General features: G+C 34.1%; 2 protein-coding genes and 1 long non-coding RNA gene across 4 annotated transcripts; 1 reads left to right on the plus strand and 2 right to left on the minus strand.

Annotated features, from left to right (window-relative positions):
• The first annotated feature begins 67 nt into the window (after nucleotides 1-67).
• Nucleotides 68-5,014, plus strand: LOC103833083 (gamma carbonic anhydrase 2, mitochondrial). 2 transcript variants are annotated; one of them, XM_018654022.2, is made up of 5 exons: nucleotides 68-291; nucleotides 3,585-3,728; nucleotides 4,040-4,165; nucleotides 4,275-4,426; nucleotides 4,519-5,014. In XM_018654022.2, the coding sequence occupies exons 2-5, from the start codon at nucleotides 3,605-3,607 to the stop codon at nucleotides 4,810-4,812; spliced, it is 696 nt and encodes a 231-aa protein (XP_018509538.1). In that variant the 5' UTR covers nucleotides 68-291; nucleotides 3,585-3,604; the 3' UTR covers nucleotides 4,813-5,014. The 2 variants fall into 2 exon arrangements, with proteins under 2 accessions (XP_018509538.1, XP_009107430.3); XM_009109182.3 differs by lacking the exon at nucleotides 68-291 and adding an exon at nucleotides 3,225-3,484.
• Nucleotides 5,015-5,576: 562 nt separating this feature from the next.
• On the minus strand, nucleotides 5,577-7,508 carry LOC103833084 (proteasome subunit alpha type-1-B). The gene is made up of 2 exons (XM_009109183.3): nucleotides 7,066-7,508; nucleotides 5,577-6,239 (listed from the first exon to the last, which is right to left on the minus strand). Exons 1-2 carry the CDS (start codon nucleotides 7,414-7,416, stop codon nucleotides 5,778-5,780), a joined length of 813 nt encoding a protein of 270 aa, XP_009107431.1. The 5' UTR covers nucleotides 7,417-7,508; the 3' UTR covers nucleotides 5,577-5,777.
• A 3,780-nt stretch (nucleotides 7,509-11,288) lies between these two features.
• LOC117127237 lies at nucleotides 11,289-24,817 on the minus strand. The gene is made up of 2 exons (XR_004450135.1): nucleotides 16,422-24,817; nucleotides 11,289-16,320 (listed from the first exon to the last, which is right to left on the minus strand). It is a non-coding gene; the product is annotated as an uncharacterized LOC117127237 (long non-coding RNA).
• Between the last annotated feature and the right edge of the window lie 95 nt (nucleotides 24,818-24,912).

The raw sequence follows: 24,912 nt of genomic DNA on the forward strand, positions 1-24,912 counted from the left end.
TAAGTTTTGGTTCGATCCTTTTAGAAATAGTAAATGTCGGTTCGGTTCAGATCGAATCGGTTTGGTTCAACAAAACAAATCAACACCTGAGTCCCCCCCCACCACCACCCAAACGCCTCCATAAACCTCATGTGCTTTGTTCAGAGGATCTCGTCTTCTTCTCTTTCTAATCGAAAATGGGAACGTTGGGACGAGTAATCTACACTGTGGGTAACTGGATTTGCGGGTCTGGGCAAGCTCTAGATCGCATCGGTTCTCTTCTTTAAGGGAGTCACCGCTTGGAAGAACACCGTGAGCCACATTCAAACCCTAGATCCAAATCCACATCTCTAATTTGTCGCTTACAAGAAAAGATCTGTTCATATTCGAGAAATTGGTGGTCTAATTTAGGCTCTCGTTTTCCATTGGTTGTTGATGAGTGTGTTTGACATCTTATGTTACCTGCGGACAAACATATATCAATTACCATTTCGATTAAAAACTGTTGAACCATGACAGAGATCAACATTGCAATACTCTCGGATTACAATAGACAATAACAACCGTAATTTTCAGAAGAAAAAAAAAGAAACTGAAAACGAAGATGGAGGGCAGAGAGATAACCATTTAGGGAGCTTCGGAACGCGAGTATGCTATTGAAGCTATCAAAGTAACTTCTCCATTACTCTAAGCGACTATGTGATAGATTCCCTAGAAATTATCTGCATAGAGCAAGACTCAAAGTTGGAGTTATACTTCACTTGTCATTATGTAATCAAGACAGGAGGTGTGTGTTTCCATTGATTCTCGAGGTTCTACAAAAAAATGGTGTAAAGACAAATGACGGAGTTGTTCTTGCAGTCGAGAAGACTATCACGTCACCGTTACTGGTAAACTCTCCATGTGAGACTTTTGGTGGGTTCTGCTCTTTGCTTTTTTAAAGTCTCTCCTTCTTTTTTTCAGAAGCCGGGCAGTCTGGAGAAAATCATGGAAACTGATGACCATATATGTTGTGCAATGACTTGTCTGATTGCTGATGCATGTAATACTTGTTGAGCACGCACGAGAGGAGACTGAAGTGAGACCGCTCTCTGTTCCTACTTCCTAATCAGCTCTGCCTAAGAAGGGTCATAACTTTTTCTTTTTCTTTTACTTCAGACTTATGATTTTTATGATGGGATCATTTGTAAACACGATTCAGATTCACAATTGAATTGAACGAAATGAAAACATAGTTTTCTTAAATTGACACTTGTCCTGTTTTTTAAACCTGATCCCCCCTGCACAAAGTTATGTATTGATTTTGGCCTTGTGAGTTGTGGCATAATATGAGTTAGACCACTTAACTAGTACCACTTTTAGTTACAACAGTACATGCGGCACCAAGCAAGGATTGTGTCTTTAAAAGGAGGCGTTATGAATTTACCTCTTGATAGAGTTATAAGCGCAATGACATTAGAGTTTGGAAAGATTTGTTTTGGTGAGAAGAATAACAATACATGCAGTTTGATAGGAATAGTTAACATTTTCTTAAGGAATACAATATTACATCAAACCATTTCATAAATGTTAAAGTAAAGATAGAACTCGGATCAGACATAACGGTTGTAAGGGATACAAATCAGATCCATCCAACCATTTCCGTTGATAAAGGTATAAACCGAGTACTTCTGAGCTTCTTCGTCCGTCATATTGGGTTTGTACACAGTCTACACGGTTGCTAAGACCCAAACCCCAGTTCCAGTGTTCTTGTACTCTCCATACCTCAACGTCCTAGGGTTCCATGTGATCCAACCCCTCGGCTCAACCATGTCTCCTAAAAACATCTTCATAACAAGAACCGTTGCAAACGGCTTCCAAGGTCATCCAAGTTACAGAGCCGGCTCAGAGGACAAACCACACAAACCATCGTTTAGTGCATACAATACGAGAAAACATAATATATTTATTAATAAAAGTTATATAAATAATACTAATATTTTTATGATTATTATTATTATTATTATTACTATCAAATAAATACAAATTATGTTTATAAACTTAATAAAATTATATAAAATATAAGTAAAAATTATTAAAAATATAAGTAAAAAATATATAAAACATAAGAAAAAATATTATCTTTTAAATGTGAGATGTTGTATTAACAAATGATTTTAGTAATTACGACTGATTATAGTTAAAATGTTGCTGATAATATTAACAAATATTACTATACAATTAACTTTATAAAATTATATTTAATAATTATTAATGAAGTTGAATTAGTTTAAAGTTTTTTGTGATATCTTATATTTTACATATATATATATATATATATTAGGAAAAAATGTAAATATATGTTGTTAAAAGTTTGTAAGGCATCTAAAAGTGTTGGACCTTGTTATGGCATGTTCGTGCTGTTGAAAATCACGAAGCCTGGGAAATAATTTGTAAGGCATCTAAAAGTGTTGGACCTTGTTAAACGAACAGAGGTAGGGGTGGACACTTTACCCGAAATCCGAAGTGGCACCTAAACCCGATCTGAAAAACCCAAACCGAAATCCGAACCGAAGTAGCAAAATACCCGAACGGGTATTAAATTAGGAGAGATTGGATATCCGAACCCGAACGGATAATATCCGAACCCGAATGGATATCCGAAGATAACCGAACATATATATAATTAACTTTATATTTCTACTTTACATCTCTCATTTTATATAAAACATTTATATTGATATTACATATACTTTAAGTTCATATGATATATATATATATATATAATTATGAAAAAAATGATTTGCTACTCACTTAAAATGCATGTCAAGTTTTTTACTTCAAAAATTAACAAAAAGTTACATCAAAATTTTAAAAACAATAACTAAATTAATGTTTTTTTAGTTTTAAAATGTTATGTCCAAATCTATTAACCATTCAATCTATTAAAAATAAAAAATAAGTTAAGTGAAATTTATATTTTTAAATACAAGAAATTTGAGAAATTAAAATTGAATTTTTTTCTTTCAAAATCTAAATATCCGAACCCGATCCGAAATAACCGAAACCGAACTAAAAATACCCGAACCCGACCCGAAGTACAGAAATATCCGAACGGGTTCTACACTTGTATACCAAAATACCTGAAAATCTCAAATACCCGATCCGAACCCGAACGGGTATCCGAACGCCCACCCCTAAAGATGGATATCGTAATTTGATGGCTGGAGTCAGCTTATTATAAGTTTTGGTTCGATCCGTTCAGAAATAATAAATGTCGGTTCTGTTCAGATCGAATCGGTTTGGTTCAACAAAACAAATCAACACCCGAGTCCCTCCCCCCACCCAAACGCCTCCATAAACCTCGTGTGCTTCAGAGGATCTCGTCTTCTTCTCTCTTTCTAATCGAAAATGGGAACGTTGGGACGAGTAATCTACACTGTGGGTAACTGGATCCGCGGGTCTGGGCAAGCTCTAGATCGCGTCGGTTCTCTTCTTCAAGGGAGCCACCGCTTGGAAGAACACCGTAAGCCACATTCAAACCCTAGATCCAAATCCACATCTCGATTCGAGAAATTGGTGGTCTAATTTAGGCTCTCGTTTTCCATTGGTTGTTTTGATGACAGTATCGAGGCATCGGACGTTGATGAGTGTGTTTGATAAATCACCATTGGTGGATAAGGACGTGTTCGTGGCTCCGAGTGCCTCTGTTATTGGTGATGTTCAGATTGGGAAAGGCTCCTCTATTTGGTATGGCTGTGTTCTTCGAGGTAAAGGCCTTTTCTTTCCCACTAAATCCTTTAAAATGTTTTGTCTTTGGTAGCGTTAAGGCAAAGCCAAATGATATTTGGTTGTTGGGAATAGTATGTCCCCCACAAAGACTTAAAAAACAAGATTTGATATAAATTGCAAGCCAAGTATCAAATTTGCAGCATTATACTTTGCAAGATCGTGTGCATTCGTTACAGTTTAGATCTTTGCTGATTTACTTGATTGTCCTTTTCATTTGAAGGTTCTAGGTTTAGTGTATTCCTGATGAGACGTTGTGAAATAGCTGGAACTCATTGTAACTTTTGTGCAGGTGATGTGAATAACATCAGTGTTGGATCTGGGACCAACATCCAAGACAATTCTCTTGTACATGTTGCAAAAACCAACTTAGCTGGGAAGGTTTTGCCTACTACAATTGGGGACAATGTCACAGTAGGTAAACTTCTAAAACTGATTTATCAGCTTTTGAGAATCTGTTTTATGTAATGTGTTCTGTTGCATGATTCTTACTTAAAATCTTTGTGTGTAAAAATTAAACCGAGCAGGTCATAGTGCTGTCATACATGGTTGTACTGTTGAGGATGAGGCTTTTGTTGGCATGGGTGCTACACTACTCGATGGTGTAGTGGTTGAGAAGCATGCCATGGTTGCTGCTGGTTCCCTTGTGAGAGAGAACACACGAATCCCTTCTGGAGAGGTTTCTTTCTATTCTCTTTTTCTTTTCTGGTTTACTTTCTACTGCGTTTGTGATAAACATATTGACAAGTTAACAAACAATTCATGTGGCAGGTATGGGGAGGAAACCCAGCAAAGTTCATGAGAAAGTTAACAGATGAAGAGATAGCATATATCTCAAAGTCGGCTGAGAACTACATCAACCTCGCACATATTCACGCAGCAGAGAACTCAAAGTCATTTGAAGAGATCGAGATTGAGAGAGCGCTTAGGAAGAAGTATGCACGCAAGGATGAGGATTACGATTCAATGCTTGGGATTGTCCGTGAAACTCCAGCGGAATTGATTCTCCCCGACAATGTCTTACCGGAGAAAACTACCACCAGGGTTCCAACTACTCATTACTGATTCACCCGCCTCAGGTTGTTTTGCAGACAAAGATTGATTAAGTCAAGAGAGATATTATCTTTTGGTTTTGCCCTTTTTTTCTTCCGAGTAAGCATGGGATTTGTTATATTCTTGCTCAATAAAGCCGAAAAGAACATGTACTGTTGCATTATGTCACATTTGTTGGATGAATAATTGCATAAAGAAAAACGATTTGCATTCATTGTGTTCTTCTCTTTTGCTGATGATGATGAAAATGAGTTTGGTTTCAAGGATGAATTAGTGTATAGAGATCATGATTTCTGAATCCAAGTTATAAACTATTAGGACTTGGTGTTTTGGTTTAGTTTTTTGAGTTCTTATTTTGCTATTAAGACTTGGTGTTTTACTATTTAAGCAAGGTTTTTTTTTTGCATTGGTGTTGCTGTTTTGGACTAAAATGTGGTTGATTTGGTGTGTTTGGTTCTAGCATACATATTTTACAAAGATGCTGATGAACTTAAAGTGGGACTATAAGATGGTTTGAATACGTTTTCTATAATGCATACGCATGGCATTTGGCTGAGTCTCAAGACCAAACCAAGCATTGCGTGACTAATAACAGAGACATCACTGGAAGCTGACAAACAATATTTGGTCAGTGGAACGAGCAGGACCTGTGTTGCCTTGTCCCATCCACAGACCACCGCTTATCAATAATCCAGACAGTTCTCAGGGATATACCGATTCGTAACATCTAATAAGATGGCACCAGCATAAATTCTAAACAAAACAAACCTGATTCAGTTTGCTTAGGTAAAAACTATTACTGAAAATTGTAACCTCAAAAAAAACACACAAAGATTTCACGCTGAGTAAAAAGCAAAATACTTGGGACATAGACTGATTTTTAAATTCAGCTTGGAACTTTAACACCAAAGAGCTAAAGACGGACACAGTTATAATTCCAAAGTTATTTGTGATCAAACTCTAACACTCTCACTTTCTCACATTTCCATTGGTGCAACATCCTGATCACCTGCACCACCTTGTTCTGCAGCAGCAGCTTCAGCCTCGGCCTCACCACCATCCTCCTCTTCCTCGGGAACGTTCTCAAACGTATCAATCACCTTCTGTATGCTATCCTGGTCCAAGAAATGGAATGGTTCATCGACTCCTAGAACAGAAACGGTGCAGAGCGAGCTCTTGAGTGTCTCCCCTTGCAAAGTTTCCCTTATGGCCAAAATAGCATCTTTGATCAGATCTTCTCTTGATGACTCATTGAAGCTCTCGAATCTTCGTTCTAGATAAGTTTTCGCAGCTTGTGAACGTGACCCGATGGCGAACGCTTGGTACTCAAAGTAGTTTCCGCTGGGGCAGTTGTAGTAGAGGTGGGCTCCTGACTCGTCCAGTCCCCCTACCAGCAAACCCACACCATAAGGTCGTTTCCATGACCGTTGGGTACATACCTGCTCAGAAAAAAAGTATGAAGAGGGTAAACACAAGATCAACAAACAAGTTCAACGATCAATAATACCAGAGTTTTGTTCAAAGTACAAGATTAATATATGAGGCTTATGGTCAGAAATCAACCGAGAAAAATGTCAATAGAGCAGCTAACTAGACCTGTTGAAGCTGTGAATACATTATTAAACTTAGAACTCTAAATTAGACGCCAAAGTGAACATATACCACAAAGTTTCTATTGCAATTGTAAAACAAGATCGTACTGGACGAGCACAAGAGAGGGTGAGTACACACCACAAGTGAACACACACAAAGTAGCGCAAGTTGAAACCACAAAAACCAAAAAGAGAAGAGCGAAGACTGTATATCCAATTTTGCTTACAAAATTGAAGATAACAAAAGATGCAAACAGCAACAAACACAACTAAAGTATAAAAGCAGGCACATTCTTATACAGTTATATTGCCTCAAGTTGATAACTTGTACAGCATTCCCTTGTTATATTTTTGTTGGTAAAATTCAATATTCGAACCCATGACCTCTAGCACAAAACTATGTCACACTGTCTAAAGTCAATCTCTTTTGTTGTATGTAAAATTCAATATTCGAACCCACGAACTTGAGGTTTGGAATGTTAAAGTGTTCTTATCACAAAGCTACTATGGTCACATTGGTCTAAAGGCTATGTATGTCTTTTTTGTAAAATTCAATATTCGAACCCAAGACCTTGAGGTTTCAAACGTTAAAGTGTTCCTACTACCACAAAGCTACTAAAAAGGCTATATCTTTGTAACTCAAGAGGCGGCGAGAGGAGGGAAAGGAGTAAACCTGGGCCTTATCAGCAAGACGAACGACGAGGCGGCCAACAGGGAGAGGAGACTCATAGGTGAAAGAGTGATTGATGGATTCAGATCTCATGTAACGCGAGAGCACACGGCCATCGGCGGTGAGTCCAGCGATGGCGACACCGATGTGGTCATCGACTTTGAAGATCTTCCTTTGGTGAGAAGAGAGCTCCGACTGGGCTTTATTGACGGAGGCGAGGACGACATGGGAGCGAGATCTGAGCCCGATTGCGGCGGAGCCTTGCTTGACGGCTTCCATGGCGTACTCTACTTGGAAAAGACGACCGGTGGGACTCCATGTTGTCACGTCTGTGTCGTACTGGTTCCTGAACATCCTTGCTTCTTCTTCTTCGTCTTTGTTCGTCAAAAGAGTGTGTATAGAGAGAAAGACGCAGTGAAAGAGGAAAAGCTTTTCGTTTGGTTTGGTTTGGTTTCTCTTTGAAGGGACGTAGATGGGCTCTTATAAGACCTAGATGGGCTTACATAAATCTAAAATGCCCATAGAAAATAGAGCAATTGGCGTGCATTGCAGAAAATCATGTAAACAAATGCTCAAGTCTTATTTGAAACTGAGTATAATTGTGGTTATTTACCATTTAATCATTTCTCTTTCTTATCGCTACTTCCTACTCCCTAGAGTTTAACTTATAGCAAGAGCCGGCCTTGGAAACAAAACGAAGCTTGTGTTTCTGGCCGCCAAATATTAAGATAATAACCAGCCACATATGGACAGTAAATTCTCAGTAGCATAGTGGTTGGCGTGTGGTTACAAGTATTACAGGGTAGCATATTACTTGTAGTTGGCTTTGCTTATAGCAGACTAGTAATATTTATATAATATTTTAGTTATATATTTATCTCATATTTCATTTATAACTAGGTGTTTTTAGCACTATGTGCAGTAATAATTTTTAAAAATTTAAATCATCTTTAAAATAAATTTTATTAACATTTTAGATTTTATTATTTTTACCAATATTTTAATATAAATTTAATTTAATTAAACATAAAATTAAGATAAAATACTGTTTTCTTTATTTTAAATTATATTTAAGAATATATATATATATGTATATTTTTAAAATTTTAACCTTAGATATATTTTTCACTCTATTTTTTTTTTGGTTAAAAATATTAATCAACTATAAAATTAATAAAAAAATGATATAAAATTATATCATTATCAAAAATTAAAACTAAACAGTATTTATAAAATTTATGGGTATATAAAAGAAACTAATGATACTAGGATTAAAAAATTATAAGTTTTTTAAAAATTGTAGAAAATTTTACAAAATTTAGTAATAAAAATTATATAATTCTAAAAAGTAAATTACATAATATTATGCATAAGCCATGTCATCAACTTTAGTAGCTATGTCTCATTTTTTATGTAAAAATGATTGTAGAAAATGATTGTACGTAGAGAGAACATGTGATAAATCACTTCTAAAATAATGTCTATGGGATCTAATTTTCTCTTTCTTTTTCAGGTGCTTTTGTTCGACAGAATTACAAAAGTTATAATCACTACTGAAGGAAAAGATGAAGATGTTGTCCTTAATATGTATGTAGTCATCCTATTTTTCTGCTCATTTCGATATTTTTTTCTATTCTCTAAGTAATTTTCTTTCGCACCTCATGTGATCTTAGTACTTATAAAATCAAATTTGTGTCTATTTGATAAAGACTGGAAGCAGTTAAAGGAGAGAGAGGAGCTGGCTGTGAAAGCCAAAAGGTTTGATGATAGTAATGATATCATAAATTGTTTTGTTGAGTTTGAATTAACTCATTGTGCCGAATTGGCTCAATTTGTTTAAAAAAATGAAGTCAATATATTTTAGATTTTATATATAAGAATGTTTATTTTTACCAGGTATGTGTTTTTAATAATTGAAGGTTGTGTAATTTTATAAAAGGATATCACTTACATTTTTTAGTCTAAATTACATATAAAAATGATGATTAGGTAAATTTGTTGAAAAAATTAAGTATAACTTGTAAGTTAATATCAAGTTGACATGAAATACTCTGATTTAACCATATATTCTATTTAAATAGAAATCAACATAACCTTTACTCTGACCTCAGTGGATTCTTTCATCAACGTAACTTCACGAACATGGAATACCAGACAATTCTGTCTTTGGTAGATCCCTAGGATGTGAATATTATTGAAAGTATACCATTGAGCTTGACTCGTATAACATACAGAGATGGATGTCATTTTACCAATAATGGAAAATACACTGTGAAATATGGATATCAAGTGGAACGATTTTTTCCCGACAGAGAAAAAGCGCACTGAAGGCTTTTTGTTGGAAAGTATGTTACTCCCTAAAAATAAAACACTTCCTTTGGCAACTAGTATCAGAATGTATATATAGCGGTTAAGAAAAACTTGAGAGCGAGACATATTCAGTGTGATATATATTGTGTCAGACATAGAGCAATTGAAGAAACAATAAATCATGTGTTTTTTAAATGTCCTCCAGCGGTGCAAGTTTGGGCACTTTCATAGATCCCATCAAATCAATATATTTTTCCGGTTCAATCATTCTTTACAAATATGAATCATCTGTTTTGGATAGTTTCTCCGCATATGGAAAACCATAAACTTGCTTAGGTTTTATGGTACATTTGGAGAGGACGAAACAACAAAGTTTTTAGTAATTTGGATACTGATCTGAGGGATACTCTCAAATTGGCAGAGACAAAATCATTACTTTGGGCAGAGGCTCAAGATACTCTTACTCAGAGGGTCGTCCAATCTAGGGATGTAGAAGACTCAATTTTACCTTCCATACCGAGAAGATGATGTTTTACGGATGGATCATGGAAAGAATATGAAAGTCATTCGGGACACAGTTGGTATAGCATGCTTGAAGGCTTTCATGAACTGATGGGAGCATGCAATACCAGGGCCAGTCTTTCACCCCTTCATTCGGAAATAGAGGCGCTTATTTAGGCAATGGAATGTGAGAGGAATTTAAGGCAATATCATGTCAGTTTTGCAATGGATTGTTCTCAATTGGTGAAGATGGTTTATGAACCAGAAAAATAGCCAGCCTTTGCAAGTTATTTGGAAGATATCAAGTTCCTAAAATGATGTTTCAACCATTCAGACCTCATTCATATACCTAGAACACATAATACCAGGCCGAACAGCCTCACACACAGTGCGAGGAGACAACCATCGTTCGTCGTTCATATGGATGCAGAATTACCAGCTTGGTTTGCAGAGTCTTCATGAGTCTGTTTATGTCGATGACAAAAAAACATATTTGAAGATGATATTTTATTTCATTTCACTTGATATTAGAACAAATTATAGTTATATAATCTTATAAAAGGATACCAAAAGCATATTCGACCTATTATATAGAAACATTGACTTATTTTGAGAAGCTTAAATACAAATCATAGTAAATATGTACGTCAAACTATCTGTACTCTGACATTTCTAGATCCTCCATAAGTTAATGTCGTTGTACTCCAACTTCTCTAGATATTCTACATTTTTTTATTTATAAATACCAGTTACTTGATCAGTTGATGGATATGTTATTTTATTAAAAGATATTTCTAAAAGTATAGTTATGTGATTGCACTAGTGATTAACCATTTTTTAGAAAGCTTGTCATGTATGGATTGTTGGATGTAAAAAGTCTACCCGTACAAGGAAACATAAAAGTAGCTCTCTAAAAAATCACAACAACATAATATTGAAAAGGTTGTTAGCTGGATAAAACTTTCTAAGTACAACTAATATTAATTTTAATTGTACTTAAAAGGTTTTATCTGGTTAACAACCCCTTTCAATCTTAATATAGTTTTCATTTGAAAATTGTGTCAATTTGAACATTTTGATGATCAATCATGCGCATTTATTAAAAGAAGGAAAGCTCTAGATGCATGTAAACTATTATTTTTAGTAAAAAATAGTTACAAGGAGAAAACACTTTGAACATGTGAAAACCAAATGTTTTTCTGTAAACTAATACTAGTTTATTATATATGCATGTAACATATCAACCAATTTTTGTGTGCAGAAAAATTGTTAGAATTAGTGTAAGCATCAACTAAAAATAGTTTTAATAATCATGGTCATATCCACGAGATCTAACATCTTCATTAGTGGCTTCTCATGTCAACAACTTTTCCTATGCCACAATCACTGGAACCACCCACCACCACCACCACCCATTTTAATAAAGCTATCATCTTTTTACATTCTAGTAAGGAACCAAAATTGCATCAGCTTCTCCATTCCCTTGATCCCTTTCACTCTCATCAAAGAGATCTTGTTGCGGATTCCCTTATCAATCATCCTTTTAATCACTGGTAGTGGCAATAACTTATCACCATGCATAAGCTTGTTACGCTCTCTCCATACTGCATACAGAACTTCTTGGAAAGCATATCTTATACAGAAGAGGCTCATCTTTTCTCTTTTCTCATCCAATAGAATAGCCAAGATCTCAGACCAGATAACTGTATAGGAGTCTCGTAAAATACCTTTGGCTATAAACTCCCATATCTGTGCATAGTAATCACTTTCGAAGAATAAGTGACTCCTCGTTTCTGCAGCATTTTTACAGAGCACACATGTAGTGTCCAGTCCCTGGCTCCATCTTGATGCTCTGTCTAAGGTCGACATTCTATCTCTTATCAACAACCACACCATGAATGCAAACTTTGGAGTTTCTTGAGAAAACCATATACCCCGAGCCCAAGAGCATTGTGTCTTACTCTCTCTGAGCAACAACCAAGTTTCACTAGTTGAAAATCTTTGTTTAAATCCTGATTTCCCTTTCCATAGACTCACATCCTTTCTCTCTTGATTTAGCTTTCCCCCAATAATAATCAACTCCTCCTCTATTTCAATGAGTAAACTCATACGGTGTCATGCGTCTCCTTCTAGTATTTAACACAGCTTCCTCCAAAGTCGCAACCCTACTCACTCCCAAGTCGATAATGCCTCGAGGCCCTAGCAAATCAAAGAGAGCTCCCTTATTCGACCAGTTATCAAACCAGAAAGATATATGTCTTCCATTACCCAGCTATTTCTTGTGAAACATCTTTGCAACTTCTCTAAGTTTCAATATTTTACGCCACATCCAAGATCCATTCTGAGTATTGACGCTTAATTTCCAGAAACTTTTCCCTTTCAGAAAATTTTCTTTGATACATTTACCCCACAGCGAGTCACCCGATAACATTATCCATATCAACTTAAGGCCATATACCTTATTAACTTCCTTTAGATCTCTTAGTCCCAGACCACCTTCACTCTTCATACTACAGACATCTCTCCACGCTACTTTGGCATTTGACGACTTAAGTATTGGTCCTGTCCAAAGAAATGTTGCGCATTGCTCCACCTCTTTAATACAAGCACTTGGGAGACTAAATACTACTAACCAGAAGTTTGATTAGACTCATTAAAACTTGTTTTATTAACTGCAGTCTACCGGCATATGACAAGAATCTGCACGTCCAAGAGCTTATTCTGCTTCTGATATTTTCCAGTAGCGAAAGATAGTCTTGCTTCCTCATCACTTGGGTCATAAGGGGGAGTCCCAGATACCTCACTGGAAGTTCACCTTCAGCAAATGGGAAGTTAGTTAAGATACTCCTTTTCTCTGCCTCCGGTACTCCTGCCATATATATTGTAGATTTCTCTAGGCTAATTTGTAACCCTGACCACTCTTCAAACTCATCAAACACAGAAAGGGGCTCCCTCTATAGACTTTTTAGAACCTTCAACGAACACCATTAAGTCATCTGCAAACAAAGATGTGTTCTAGAAAGCTTCTTACATCCCGGATGTAGTTTGAACTTCTTATCAGCCACTGCTCTATCTATTTTTAAAGATTGCACGTTCATATAGAGAACAAACAAATACGGAGACAGAGAACATCCCTGACGAAGACCCCTCGAGCTTTGGAAATAGCCAGCTAGATCACCAATGACTTGCAGAGAACAGGATGGGCTTGTGATACATAGCTCAATCCAATGGATAAACCTTTCCGGGAAACCCAATACCCTCAAACTCTTCAGAACAAACTCCCATTGCACCGAGTCGAATGCTTTAGCAATGTCAATCTTCATAACACACCTTGAAGACACTGCATCCTTGTGATAACCCTTAACAAGCTCAGATGCAAGCAGCATATTCTCCATGAGAAGTCTACCTTGTATAAAAGCCGGCTGAGTCTTTGTTATGATTCTTGGAAGTAGCTTCTTCAGTCGATTTGCCAAAAAAATTGACACAACCTTATAGAGTACGTTACAGCATACAATAGGATGGTAATCTTTCATCTCCATCGAATCAAATTTCTTAGGAACTAACGCAAGAATTGTCGAATTAACACCCTTTGGCAAAAACCCAAATCTGAAGACTGATTGTACCGCAACAATGAAATCCTGAGATATAACCGACCAAGCTGTTTTGAAAAACCCACACGGGTAGCCGTCTGTCCCTGGAGCCTTGTTGTTCGGCATAGCAAAGAGAACTTTCTGAATTCCATCTTCAGTAACTTTTGCTTCAAGAATACTACAATCCTCAGATGAGCAACGAAACTTTAGCAATTCCTGTAACTCCTCCTCAGATGCACCCTTGTAATTCTCTGGCTTGTGATTTAGAAATTCTGAAAAAAAAATTCTCTGCCTCTTGCTTTATCTCTGAATGTTTAGTCACCACTCTTCCATATGTACATCTTATCTCCCTGATCATGTTCTGAGCTTGTCGGGTTTTGATAGCTCGATAAAACGTCTTATTATTCTTATCTCCACTATCTAGCCAATGTAGCTTCGCTTTCTGCTTTAAGTATTCTTCTTCTAGACTTGCCACATGTAGGCATTTACCATATGTTTATGCCTCCTCTTTGACAGATGCTTCGCTCGGATTTGCTAGTGTGTTACTCTGCTTCACACATAGCAGATCATACGCCTCTTTTGCTCGAATTGTTAAGTTGCCCATCTTATCTCTTCCCAACTCACGAATCAACGGCTTCAAATGCTTTAACTTCTTTGAGAATCTGAACAACGCCGAGGTAGAGTGAAACAGTCTTTTCGTTGTATCCCAATACCTCTGGACCATAGGAAGAAAGTCAGGCAGGCTACCTATCACATTGATATACTTGAAGGGTCTTTTGACTTTCTCACTCGGAGGAAACAGTTGAACTTTGCACCTCATGTGATCCAAACATCCCCCTGCTTCAAAAACTGCATAAGCATTACTAAATCTTTGCAGACCCTCTTTATTTAGTAATACCCTGTCCAGCTTCTTGCAAATTACTCCATCCTCCCTCTTATTACTCATGTAAACTGTGGCCCTTGATAATGTCAGAGAGCTGACACTGAAGAACCAAACTCTGAAAGTCTCTCATTCCACACGGGATCCTACTCATGTTATCAAACCTCGAACTCTCAGCTCCATCAAGAATTTCATTAAAGTCTCCCATGATCATCCAAGCTTTATTTTTGAAGCTAGGAGAACTATGATGATGCACAAGATCCTCCCACAATTCCTTCCCACCCTCTACTTGATTACTCACATATATACATCAGCAATAGAACTTTTCTTCTCCTTTCATCTCCACCAAACAAATGACTATCTGATCAGATTTATATACAGGCATCATACGAATCGTATCTCTCCATAATAACCATATTCTTCCTCCTTGGCTATCTTCGTAATTTGTTATTGATGACCAATCTCCAAACAGTACTCCTCTTAAAATCTTCCATGCTTTCCCTTCCTTAACTCTAGTTTCCAATATACAACCAAACTTCAACTCCTTATTATATTTACCCACTCTTTTACTATGGAATGCTTCAAATCTTTATTGAATCCACGAACATTCCAGAAAAAGCACGTCATTTTTAAAGATTTCACCGAGAAGACCTTTTACTCTTCGGCTGAACCTCATGAGCCTTGGTCTTCTGAACTCTTCTTCCACCTCTTAGTTTTACTACCTTGTTTTTCTCTTCCAGGATCTCATCCTCCAACAAATCTCCTTCCAATATATTTGTATTCTCCGCTTCCTCATGTTCCTCACTCTCCACTTCCTGTGATTCTTCTAGTTCACCCTCCTCAACTTCATCTATTGAAAGAACATAATACTTTGACGCCGAGATTTGGACTTCACTAGCATCTCTCTGCAGAGAATTTTGCACTCTCCCTATTTTATCTGGTGAGACAAGTGACCAACCACTACCTCTCACCTGTTTTTCCCCAGTGCCTACCATTTCAGCCTTATTAACTTCTCCAATAGAATCATCCTCCGAAATGACTACCTCCCGGTTCTGTAACTCTTCCTCCTGTTTACTATCTTTCTCCCTCAACCCTACTATAGCTTCACTTCCCACTTTATCACAATTCTTCTCACCAGTTTCCTTCCCCTCTATCTTCTTATCTCTTTTCTTCCTCACACAAACCTTGTCTGTATGTCCCCATTTCTCGCACAAGTTACATCGAGAAGGTAACCATGTGTAATAAAATTCAGCAGTGAACTCCTTCCCTCCCATTGTGAAATCAATCTCCTTAGGCAACGTCTTCGAAATATCAACATTCACAAACACTTTCGCTTCTTCATATTTTGAACAAGACATTGTCTTTGGGTGAAGACGAACAGGAAACTCCACAGTACTCGTCATGAAGCTTCGAGCCTCCCATGAGAACGTGTTCAGAGGAATCTTTCTTAAATGCACCCACATTGGTATAGCTTCCTCCTCCTGCTTATCCTCTTCTACCTTAGGCGTCCATTTCTTCACAACCATAGGAACTCCAGCTATATTCTACATTGGTATAGTCTTCATGGCTTTAGCTTTTGGCTTTTATTATTTCCTCTGTTTCTACGATAGTTTCTTCTTTGCTTTCAACTGACCCCCATAACCTATGTTGCTTCCTGCTTAATTAAAAATCCAATCAATATCCACCACTAAATAGTCAAACTCTTACCGAGATTGTCTTGTTGTGAACCTCAGCAACCAACCCATGTGCTTGATACCATGTTAAAGTTCATAGAAAGAACTTTAAAAACCTCAGCCTTCTTCTTAATCGACATTGAAAGAGCATGAAATAGTGTGTTGCAAGAGCTTAGCTTAATGTAAACTTGAGTAGTATCTGAGTTGATGAAAAGCTGCACATTTCTCACTTTGGTTTCTCTGACATCCAAATCAGTTGAGACCAATATAAATTTCAATGTGGTATTAGTCAGGTAATTGAAACCTAGAGAAGAATAACACATGAAAGGAGTCCATCAGAGACAGATAGGCTAAGAATAACACAAATGTTAAGTGTAGGCACAATTCACACTACTTAACGCTTACACTTTGTAGTTCACCTAAAGGATAAAATAGGCTAAGAAGTGCCTCGTTGAATGTTGTACCAGATATTTTCGGATTATTAACTGCATAAAAAAGTTAGACACATTTCCAAAGAGGAAAAGAACATTACGATGTAGTCTCTATATATATTTACAAATGTCGTATATAGTAAATACCAAGTAATATAGACAAAAACGAAACGGAAAGAAAAAGTTCTTGCGATTCATTTGGAGAAACAAACATTGACACTAAGAGAAATGGATCTAATAAAGTAAGAACCCTTATCATACAATTTTGTTTTCCCTTGAAGTTCGGAATGTATAAACGGATCTACGAAACCTTCATGGTTAAGCTTCCCGTCCACCTTGAGGCGACGAAGTAGCAGTTCGTAATATGGCATTCAATCAAGGTTCCCACTACATTTTCTTTAGTTCAAGCAACCGATGTTATTGGATAACACCAACACAGATTTTCGAGGTCTCTCAAAATTGAACCTTTACCAGTTTTTCTTCTAATATTTTATTTCATCGAAACCAAAAAGGAAAGAAAAAGTTTTTGCAATTCATTTGGAGAAACAAACATATACATGAAGACAAATTCTAAATAGAAAAAAAAACAATATTGGATAAAATAAAGGACCTTGAGAGCGTGAGGGGATCACCAACATCTGTCAAGCTCTGCATCTAAGGTGGATTGTTCTGTGTGGATCCTAGATCAGAGACAATGAATCAAATCCAAAAATCGGTGAATAAAGTCAGCGGTTAATCTTGAGAGCGACAACGACGGATCTGGAAGTTCTGATGTTAGAGACGACGAATGGGCTTTATAAAACAAAAACCAGACATCGAATATAAGCAAAAGCCCAAAAAAAATTATAAACCTAAACAAATAAAATGGTGAGTTTTGTTAAAGCGGACAGGTGTCGCTCCCAGAACGCACGACTTAGTGACATGGCAGCACCAGGAGGGAGCAAACATCTTTTTATATAATGGATAAAAGAAAGGACCTTGAGAGCGTGAGGGCATCACCAACATCTGTCAAGCTCTGCATCTAAGGTGGATTGTTCTGTGTGGATCCTAGATCAGAGACAATGAATCAAATCCAAAAATCGGTGAATAAAGTCAGCGGTTAATCTTGAGAGCGACAACGACGGATCCGGAAGTTCCGATGTTAGAGACGACGAATGGGCTTTATAAAACAAAAAGCAGACATCAAATATAAGCAAAAGCCCAAACAAATTATAAACCTAAATAAATGAAACGGTGAGTTTTGTTAAAGCGGACAGGTGTCGCTCCCAGAACGCACGACTTAGTGACATGGCAGCACCAGGAGGGAGCAAACATCTTTTTATATAATTAGATAATTAGATATGCAGATTCACTTATCCACAATATGATGTACACACATGTTCAAACTCACTTTCCACTTTGTTTTATCCATGCTCAGGTGTCCATTTTGTTTTGTCCACTCTCACTCAAACTTCAATTTTAGACTATCTACAATGAGCTATTGAATAATAAAAAAAAATCAATAGTTGAAAAGACAATGGTCTATTGAAAAACAAGTTGAATCATACTTATATTAAATAAATTTGAAAGAATTTAACAATGTTGAATCGGTAAAGTGGAGCCAGAGTGAAGCCATCAATGACCACCTTTCATGAAGTTATTGGCTATAGAGATTTCTGATTTGTTTTTCGTCTGAATTAATTGAGATAAATTATTTCATTAAATAATTTTGAAAAAATATATTTTTACACCAAGATTATCATGTTTCATATTTTATAAATAGAGACTTGCTCCATTTAATTTTGAAACAAAAAAAACTTATCTATTTCTACTATATTTTCTAGTAGACTACAATAAACTCTTGTTTATATATTTTCCCTTTTTCAGTGAAATGAATCCCAAAAATAACTTTTTAACACCCAAAGTTCTACTAATCATCCTTTTAACTATCCAAATCCAACAACTATCAGTTTTAAAATATTGGAGAAATGAATTGGTGCATACGACAACGCTAAGTGTATGCAGCAAGGTATTAGTCGAAAATGATATATTGGCGCATGAGCTATATTAGAGTGATAAGAATGGGCATTTTATTTAATGTCAGAATGATGGCTCGCTGTCTGTGATCAACCACGTTATGGTAGTCAAGTATGAGGAAATACTGGTTTTGGAAGCAGTGGATTTAAGAGAGCCCATGAAAGTGATGCTCGAAACTCCAGATCTGTAAAATTTAGTGCTCGTCCAATGGGGATGAATGCATATAAGAAGAAAAAAAGATAAAAATATGGGCTCTTACCAGCCTTGGATGTGGTCAATGAAAATTTCATTGAATTCAAACAAATCAAAGGGCAATAGTTGTAACACTTGAAAAAATTAGTCATGTTGCAAAAGAATTGAAACCAAAGGTGAAAAGAGGCAACCCAAAGGAAAGAAGAAGCAAACAAATTAATGAAATAAAAGATTCGGTCTACGAATATAAAGATGTGGTTGAAGTCAAGTGAAAAGGTACATCTCAGTAACAAGAGCAGAGAAATGTCCCAACAGTTGAGCCACAAATTATTTGGAAATTAATTGTAGTCCCAAGTGGATGTTTATATCATGTCACTTCATGCTTGTTTGTATCATGTCACCTCATGCTTTAATAATGTTTGTTTGCTACTTTTTCTTTTAATAATGTAACATGTGACTTTTGGCTTTTATTGAGAAAATCTTATCCTCCAATCACTCAACATGCTTTAAGCATTGAATGTGGGGCATAACAAAAGAAGAAAAAAAATAACATGCATCGGACTTTACATTTAGTTTTCATTCAAACTTAAAAACGTAGAATCATTAACAATAATAAAATATAAAAGTACTTGCATGAAGAATAAACTTTTTTATAAAAATCTTTCCTACAGGAAATGGTAAAAGAGTGGGTTGTCGACTCTGGGCACCAATGCATGTCTATCTTTTTTTCTTTTTCTCTTTGTCTATAAAAATACTACACACTCTTCATTTTCTTCTTTCAAAGGGCATTCATTTCAAATGACAACTGCATCTTACTATTGCGAGAACCTTGCAAGAAACAACCCCCATCCCCCTTCCGCCCAATCAAGTACCAGTTGCTTCGCAGCGCGGGTAGCCTCAAATCAAAAATCTTCTCTACTCATAATTTTTTTTTATTTTCTTGTTTTATATAAAAATTTAAGATGAAGTTTTATATTATGTTTAACTGATTTTTCATATTTTTTAAGGTTGTCTCATATGCTTCTTTCCACCAAACAATTCAAAAATCAGATACATTTTTTTTGTTTCTTCAATAAATTATGAAACTTCTGAATTTTTTAAAATAAGTTAAATTTCTATTCGATAATACTCAGTAAAAATCAACCTGTTATTTACAAATATATTATAACATATGCAAGCATTTCAATCATCTATATAATTTTAAATATTATCTATATATATATATATTAGTTTTATGAATTTATGCATGTTATTGATATAAAAATATTTTTTTATAATAAATTTATATTTGTATAGTTAATTAATATTTTACAAAATGAAATAGTAAATATAATTTTTATTCGTTCATATATGTACTATAACACATGCATGTATTTTAATCTTATGTATAATTGGTTTTTTAATTTTTTATCTTCAGTTTTCTCTTATATTAATATTTTATTAAATATTATGGTACATAATTAATTTCTATAGCGAATTATAAATACTTTAATAGGTATAACATTTGTTTAAATCTTATGTATTGCAATTTAATTACAGTCAATAATTATTACCCATCCGTTTTGATTTACTTGTTATTTTAGAAAATCACGCAGATTAAGAAAATTAATATTTTTTCTGTTATACCCTTATCAATCAAATTTATTTACAAGTTTAGTTATCTATTTAATATTTTAAATTAGTTGTAAGAAATAATTTTCTTGTCGAATATTTTGGCTCTTAGCATTCTTCACCAAATTATCTTTAACTATTAGTTCAATGAATTAATTAAATTGACTACATACTCCTGTTAACATCAATATATTTAGAGGGAAACTAAAATTTTTACGTTTAATTATACGCAAAAACAAAACATAGTGGAGGCAAGTAAACAGTTCAAAACTTTTGACAATCAGTATATAAACAAATCGTGCGATAACAAAAGTATCAATGGCTAATTCTGGTCAAAACCTTTTTACATTCAACAAATAAAAAGCATTATTTTGATTTAAAAAATCGTGTGATAACAAAAGTATCAGTGCCATTTTCTGTCAAAAATAATTACTGAAAAAATATAAATAGGCTTGTTATCTTTAGATTATAAACAGTCTGGGCAATTTTAACATACATGTTGACCACATTGGAAAAGATAAGAAAAATATTTCATTGTAGAAAATGGCGGTTGAGATGATGTTAAACGAAGATTTTTTGAAGTATAGTTAGTTAATTTAAAACATTTTGTTATTTTATATTAAAGTTAGAATAGTTATTTTCTTGTATAAATCATATTGAAAAACGAGAATGACGCTTAATTTGTGACAAAAATCAAACCTAAAACGACAAGTAAATCGAAATGATGGCAGTAATATATAATCAGAAAAAGAAACATATAAGAACGTAAAATTATGAAAAAAAAATTGTAGGGTATTTTTCAACAAACCATTGTGAAATATAAAAAATGAGTGGGTATTGAATTATTATGTAGACGATAGAAACGATGACGGGGAAGAGAGAGCAGATAATGTTGAGTGTATGAAATGTTGAAATCATTGTGGATAATGTTAGACTATCTACAATTGTGGGTAAATTTACCACCCTCATTTTTTTTTATTTTTTAACACTCTATATCATTTTCTCGTTTTTCCACCTAATTATTCAACAACAATTTCATTTTTAACCATACAATAGTTTTGTTTAATAAAATTCAACATCATACCCCATAATTTTTAATTCATAAGTTTTTATTGTTTATAATTTAAACTATATTAATAATTTGATTATAATTAACTTAAATAATTAAAGTATCAAAGTTTTTACTAATTTTTATTTATATCCTTCACTAAGTTTTGAATATCAATAGTACAACTAATACTATTAAAATTCAACTATGTTCTAATTAACACACAAAAAAAAACTGCAATATAGTGAAAACAATTATTTTCTGGTGTCCAAATCAAGGAAACCAAGTCTTTATCTATAGAATATAAAAAGTTATGAATTTTGATATAACTTATTTTAAAAAACATATTATTTGATATACAATAATTGATCTTAAAAACTATGGTGAAATAAAAATCTATAAAATCTAAACAACTACTAATATAATGACATGTGTACCAATTCACTCATTTTAATTTTTTTTTAAAAACTAAAAATTCATTTTTGATAACTTTTTATTTATTTAAGTGTGTCTTATAGTGATCAAGATAACTTTGTGGGTTCTACTGTTGGCTCTTCCAACAGGTTGAATCCACATCATATTTTTAAGTTTTTCAACAGATTCATTGTGGGTAGTTTTACACCATTAACAATGATTACATGATTCAACACCCTATTTTCATCTTTTTAACATTCACATCATCTTCTCTCTCTCTTCCACACAATCATTCAACAACCACTTTATTTTTGTAACATCTACCATATTTTTGTTTAATAAATTCAACACTTTACCCACTATTTTTTAATTCATATTTTTATCCTTTACAATATACTAACTATTTATTAATAATTTTTTATTATAATTAAAATAAATATTTAAAAGGACAAAACAAATTACCATTTTTTTCAAGTTGGATATTCATATATTTTAAAAAATATATTATTAAAACAAATGAAATCATTAAAATTACTCATACCACCAAGAGGTATTGGCATAGATAATTTAGAAAAATCAGTTGCTACAATAATATTTCAAATAGAAAAAAAATAAGGTGTTTGAGAAAAATAAATCATCATTGATCGATGATATGGAAGATAGTTTGGAAAAATGAAGACATGAAGAAATTTGGTGAAAAACCATAATTTGGTATATTTTTTGGTTAATTGAAAATTTAGTTTTGAAATTGATAATTTTGGGGATTTGGGTAATTACAAAGAAAATTAGAAGAATTTCAGATGTTAAAAGAATTATTATCTCGATCCATTTATCAAAAAGAAGATTAAAAAACCAAAATAGTTTATTAGAGTGAAAAATGACGTTTTATTTTTTATACCCAAATGAAATGAAATTGATCTCTATTTATAGATCATAACAAATCACGAGTTTTTGTACAATATTTTTTAAATGTTATAACACCAAAATAGTTGATTATAGTGAAAATGACGTTTTATTTTCTGTACCAAAATTAAATGAAATTGGTCTCCATTTATAGATCATACAAAATCACGAGTTTTTGTATAATATCTTTTAAATATTTTAGTATAAAATAAATGAGTTCAAATTATTGGGTAATATTTTTGAAAAAAAAAAGAATCTGGAAAGCCACTGAGAATCAGATATGTGTCTCTATCTAAATACATCATGAGTGTTATACACGCGTCCAACATTTTTTCTAATTAAAATTTAACAAGTGTCAAAGCTGCCCCAGAAAGAAAAAAATTGGTTGAATACTTTCAACTTTTATGAATCCACGTGTTTTATTCCCAAAATCAACACTCTGGTTGCACGTTGTTCAACAGTTGAATTAATAACTTAACATGTTCACTTTGGATATTCTTATAACATTGGTTTCATATCTTGTTCTACATCGTTGATTCATCACTTATTCAATATTAACTTCCTGGTAGTCCATTAAATTAAGTCTCTAGTTTTTTTTGCATAAAATTTGATAAAATTTTGTGTCTAGTTACGACACAATGTTCACAAAACTTTATGAATGTATTACACATACGAGCACATTTATGTTTTTCTTACAGATAAAGACACATTCCACTTAAGAAGCACATTGTGTTTTAATCAACGAGATTTTTGACATATTTACCCTTGTTCTTGAAACAGAGTGTAGACGTTCCGTTAATAAGACTACCTTTGTTTTATTCCCAAAATCAACACCCTGGCTGCACGTTGTTCAACAGTTGAATTAATAATTTAACATGTTCACTTTGGATAGTCTTATAACACTGGTTTCATATCTTGTTCTACATCGTTGATTCATCACTTATTCAATATTAACTTTCTGATTAGTCCATTAAATTAGGTCTCTAGTTTATTTTGCATAAAATTTGATAAAATTTTGTGTCTAGTTACAACACAATGTTCACAAAACTTTATGAATGTATTAAACATACGAGCACATTTGTGTTTTTTTTACAGATAAAGACACATTCCACTTAAGAGGCACATTGTGTTTTAATCAACGAGATTTTTGACATATTTATCCTTGTTCTTGAAACAGAGTGTAGACGTTCTGTTAAGAAGAAATGAGAACAATAAGTAACTAGTTATAGCACTTGGGTATTAATATTTTATATAATTATTATATACTACACTGTTTTATGTAACGGAAAACAAACCAAATGAAAAAGACATAGTTTATCTTTATTATTATCATTTATTCTACCTCTTTATATTTTGTTTTACTTTATTTTAAATTTAAAGATATATAAAAAATGCTTGATGTAATAAATTATGTTCTTTATTCTCTATAATTTGTCATCAACTTTGATATTTTTATTTTAAATTTATACATAAAATAGTATGGACTAAAACATGGACAAAGGAGTTGTGGATATGAACATTCTGATTGTGTACATTCCAAAAATGACTAAATAGTTTTATATGTTAGCAATTTGAATATATAAAAACATAAATTTTTGTTGGAGAAACCATGTGAAGTGAATTACGTATTTTATGGAAGAGAAATATGGTCATATATGTTGTGGATAAATAAAGAATATGGGTTCATACATTAAGAAGACCATTCTGCATATTTAAGAATTTTGAGGTAAAAGCTTAAATAATCAAAAGACAAGGGACCAACAATGCAAAAAGATAAAACAGCACCATTGTTGGTCTCGAGACCTCTGGCTTCTAATCAACTTGGGCGAGTGAGGCAGGATGGACTCCGACTCCTTTCACCAACATGTTATCTCGGCTATACTTTTTCGTATAAACCGCAAATAAAAACCGATGTTGTTCTCCGTTATCTCTTTCTCTCTCTTGTTACAGATATGGCTTCTCGCCACTGTTTCTCTCTTTCTCTAGTTTCTCAATCTTCAACTGAAGCAATCTGAAAAACCATAATATGAAGAATACTTGGGTAAATGATATCTTGCATATTTACATTGTCTTATCCATTTATTCATGTGCATTTTCATCATATAGATTAGGATTTAGCCATGTCTAGGTTGCATTTTGCATACATATGTCTCTATCAGGTATTTGAGTACCACATGGAGTTTCTGGAGACATTTGGGTGCATTTGGAGCTCAAAGGAGGTGATTAGAGTGGTCTTTGGACGAGCACTGCCTGAAGCGACTTCTCGGAGCGACGGCATGAG

The sequence above is a fragment of the Brassica rapa genome, chromosome A08 (assembly GCF_000309985.2).
Source record: "Brassica rapa cultivar Chiifu-401-42 chromosome A08, CAAS_Brap_v3.01, whole genome shotgun sequence".
Lineage (NCBI taxonomy): Eukaryota > Viridiplantae > Streptophyta > Magnoliopsida > Brassicales > Brassicaceae > Brassica > Brassica rapa.

Bases quoted from the DNA above. Each gene is read 5' to 3' on its own strand.
- LOC103833083 (XM_009109182.3), top strand. From the start codon at position 3,370: ATGGGAACGTTGGGACGAGTAATCTACACTGTGGGTAACTGGATCCGC. The intron at 3,485-3,584 runs GTAAGCCACATT...TTTTGATGACAG, and splicing joins CCACCGCTTGGAAGAACACC to TATCGAGGCATCGGACGTTG. The intron at 4,166-4,274 runs GTAAACTTCTAA...TAAACCGAGCAG, and splicing joins TGGGGACAATGTCACAGTAG to GTCATAGTGCTGTCATACAT.
- LOC103833084 (XM_009109183.3), bottom strand. From the start codon at position 7,416: ATGTTCAGGAACCAGTACGACACAGACGTGACAACATGGAGTCCCACC. The intron at 6,240-7,065 runs GTTTACTCCTTT...TTTTCTGAGCAG, and splicing joins GTCTTGCTGATAAGGCCCAG to GTATGTACCCAACGGTCATG.